Source organism: Nannospalax galili, unplaced genomic scaffold (assembly GCF_000622305.1).
Source record: "Nannospalax galili isolate Female #2095 unplaced genomic scaffold, S.galili_v1.0 scaffold451, whole genome shotgun sequence".
NCBI classification, from domain to species: Eukaryota; Metazoa; Chordata; class Mammalia; order Rodentia; family Spalacidae; genus Nannospalax; species Nannospalax galili.
In genome coordinates this window covers 1327354-1331019 of record NW_008331662.1, presented here as the reverse complement: position 1 = coordinate 1331019, position 3666 = coordinate 1327354, and the positions used below count along the sequence as shown (strand labels likewise).

Genomic DNA, 3666 nt, shown 5'->3' with positions numbered 1-3666 from the left:
AGAGGTAATCAGATGCAAAGTTAATTAAATAACATTAAAAGGTTGTAATTTTCCTGGCAATGAAGAGTTAACCTATGTTTTAAATTATATATAATCAAAAATAAAGATTTCCCTTATTGTAAATATTGACCAGTTTAGTAGCTACCAATAATTTAACCAGATTTTCTCAGTTCTTGGTCTGGTAAAGCATTGTTGGAATAAGGCAGTCAGAATGATGTGTGCAGGAGTGTTGCTGCCTTTAGAGAGTCAGCTGCGAGTTAGTGCATGCCTCAGTGAATAAGGGAATGGATACCAACTTCTGACTTGATTTAAATGGTGTGACTTCTGTTCTGTAACATGTTTTTAAATTTATAAGGAATATTAAGTCTTTCTCTTCCCTTTTAGCCTTAGATTGTAAGCAAAAGAAATCAAGGTCAAGATCGGGAAGCAAGAAGAAAATGCTAACATTACCTCACGGTGCTGACGAGGTTTACATTCTCAGATGCAGGTATGCCCGCCAGTGTCCTCAGATTCCCTTTGAGACATAGTAGCTGTTTTAGTTGCTTTTTTTATTTTGTGGGAGGGTATTCACAACAATAAAGTTACAAATGAATTTTCAGAGCCAGGCTCAAAATCATAAATTCATCACTTAGGTTACTTCAGGAACTAATAAGTCGAGGTTTGTATATTAGCCAAAAGACTGTATTATAAAAGTATAATTTATAAAAGTGGTGTTTTAGTTGCATTGTTTTATTTACTTGATTTGTTTGATTGAGTTTCATTTTCTTCCTGCTTATTGAGAACACATTTTCTTTCTTGATACATACACCCTACCATATACTCAGATGAATATACATAGACATTGTTCTTTTAAAAATTCTTAAATACCTTAAAGAGGAAGGAGAGAAGTCTTTCAATAGTAAAACTTATTTCTTATGTTTGTGGGTTTTATGTGAATTGATTTTTAAATGAAATTAATGAAGAGAGCTGTAATTATCCACTTCTTCTTTAGGTTTTGTGGCCTAGTCTTTCGGGGACCATTGTCTGTTCAGGAAGACTGGATTAAGCACTTACAACGACACATTGTGAACGCTAATCTTCCACGGACTGGAGCTGGCATGGTGGAAGTCACATCACTACTTAAAAAGCCTGCCTCCATTACAGAAACTTCATTTTCTTTACTAATGGCAGAAGCAGCTTCATAGAACCAGGAATCTTTTAAATAGCAAATTTCATTGGATGTAAATTTGAAATTGTCTTTTTTTTTTGTAAGCCACATTAAATTATCCATTTATAAATACTAAAGTAGGAAAATGGGGGAAAGTGAATTACAGTGACATTAAAGCAAACTGAATGCTTAAACAGTAAGTAGTCTATATATTTTATATAGGGTGGAAATGTGTTTCATGGTTTACTAAGTATTGTTGGCTAACTAGGTTTGCTCAATAAAAGGTCTTACATCTAAGAGCCATTTATGAAGTGTTGCACATGAATACTTACAGACAGACTTATTGGAAGATTATGTTCTCTGCAGTGTTAACCAGGATCAAGGCTCTGTTTAATTTCCACACTTGCATAGAAAAATAAGATATTATATTTTGTTGGTATGTATTTAGTGTTTTGTATAATACCAGGAACTGCTAACTAAATTTACTCAACTTAGGGCATTAAATATCATGTACTTCATAGTTTGAGACTGTTCACCCAAATAGGGCAGAGTACTATTCTATCTAGATGTGTAAGTGTTTTTTTAAAATCATATGGAACGGTTTTTTTTTATACTAAAAAGTGGAGGGAGATTTGTTTAAACAAGTATTTCTAAAAGAAATATGTACATAGTCCTGGAAATTATTTGTGGTAAGGAAATATTCTTTACTCCAGTTGCATTTCTCAGACAATAAAGTGGTGCATCCATGCTACCTCCTACTTTGTCAACAAAGATGCTATTTACCCTTTCCATTTTTGTATCATAATAGATTTTAAAAATCTAATGTTCTTTATTGCAAGACATAACTTTTGTTAAAAGATTTCTTTTTAACGTTTTACGTAAAAATTGACATGCTTACAGGACAGGTTTGCCTCTTTATTTAACATTGTAGAAATGTAATTAATAAACAATGCTCACTACACAATTTAGAATAGGCTTTCTCATTTATATTATCTTCCAAATTTGGTCAGCTAGCAAAACTTAATACACAAAATATTTCTACATATGATGAGAATGTTTACAATTTCAATTTTAGAACTTGTTTTGGATGTGATTATATGTACGAAAATTGTGTAACACTATGCTCATGCTAAGAACCGACATAATGGAATTACTGAAATAAATGTGCTGTGAGGAATGGAAAATATGGTGCAGGTGTCTTGGTCATGATAAATTGTGGTTATTCTTTTCAGTTCTTTCCAAAATCACATTAGTTCCTTTAATCCAAAATTAGATTCCTTTACAAATAACAGTTTTGTATGCAAGCACCATTCCACTTAATTTCATGTAGTCACTAATATAGTTGAACCAAGGATATGCATTGATACTTTTCTTCATATGTAAATAAAGTTAGAAACAGTTAAACTAAGGAGTATTTTGGTAGAGTATATACATACCTCACTGCCAGTGAAATTACTTTGCTATGGTATATCTCCTTACCAGAAAAACTCTAAATAAAAAAGACTTAAAGAATGATACGCCTCTACTGTGAAGCATTTCTTATTTTTATCATTGGAAATAGTCCACTTAAGGGTGTGTTTTTGTTGATTTTGTTTATATTTACCATTACTTTGTTTACAAGGATATAGTTTTCTAGAAGCATCATATTGGTACACATACATGGAAAATAATTTTTTCCTATTATGATTAACCCACACTCTTAATTCAGGACCATTCTTACTGTGAAATTAGGAGGTTGGGCTGGGTAGATCATCTCAGCCAAGGGATCCTAGGGTGCTAGATAGAGGAAAAATCCTTTTACAGTATTAACAAGGCATGAAAGGAAGTATGCATTTGTCTCTAATGATGAGATGTAGCTAAAACATCAAATTTCTTTACTTTTGTCTGAAAATATACTAAGTCTGGCCTATATTCTCTCTCTTTTGGGGGGGGTGGAGGTCTTTTTGACCGATTGTCTCCCTGTAGCCCCAGCTGGCCTAGACCTCGATTTGTAGACCAGGCTGGTCTTCAACCTGCAGAGATCTGTCTACCTCTGCCTCCCAGGTGGGTTCTATATTATCTCTTGCTGAGGACATTTATTATTTCTTGCCACCTGCTGCTTTGGGGTTTGGTTTGTTCTTGCTTTCTAGGACTTTGCTCAAGTTGCATTAGCAAGTTATTTGAGATCTAATTCTGGGAGGTTAGTAATCTCCACCTCTGCCTGTGCTCTACCACTGAGCTAAATTCCCAGTCCTCCTGTTTTTTTTTTTTTTTTTTTTTTAAATAATGTAAAATCTTACAAATTTTATTAGAACTGCTTTAACTTACCCCCCCAAAGTTCTGGCAAGTTACGCTTTCATTTTCATTTGATTCTTCATTGACCCACCGATCAATCAAAAGTGTTTTGTTTAGGGGCCGGAGAGATGACTCAGTGGTTAAGAATGAATACTGCTCTTACAGAGGACCCAAGTTCAGTTCTAGCATATATGGCAGGCTCAGTCCAAGTGAAGAGAAAACAAACTGTTACAACAGCAACATCA

General features: G+C 33.9%; 1 protein-coding gene across 18 annotated transcripts in view; it reads left to right on the top strand.

Moving 5' to 3' along the window:
• Positions 1 to 2662, top strand: part of Znf644 (zinc finger protein 644) — an 81408-nt gene extending 78746 nt beyond the window's left edge. For 14 of the 18 annotated variants that reach the window (XM_008826817.2, XM_029560483.1, XM_008826816.3 and 11 more), the window contains 2 exons: positions 385 to 487; positions 992 to 2662. In XM_008826817.2, coding sequence (XP_008825039.1) covers positions 385 to 487; positions 992 to 1184 — 296 coding nt within the window. In that variant the 3' untranslated portion in view covers positions 1185 to 2662. The remainder of the gene's footprint in view (positions 1 to 384; positions 488 to 991) is intronic. The other 4 variants (XM_008826822.3, XM_029560486.1, XM_029560485.1 and 1 more) reach the window with 2 other exon arrangements.
• The last annotated feature ends 1004 nt before the right edge of the window (positions 2663 to 3666 follow it).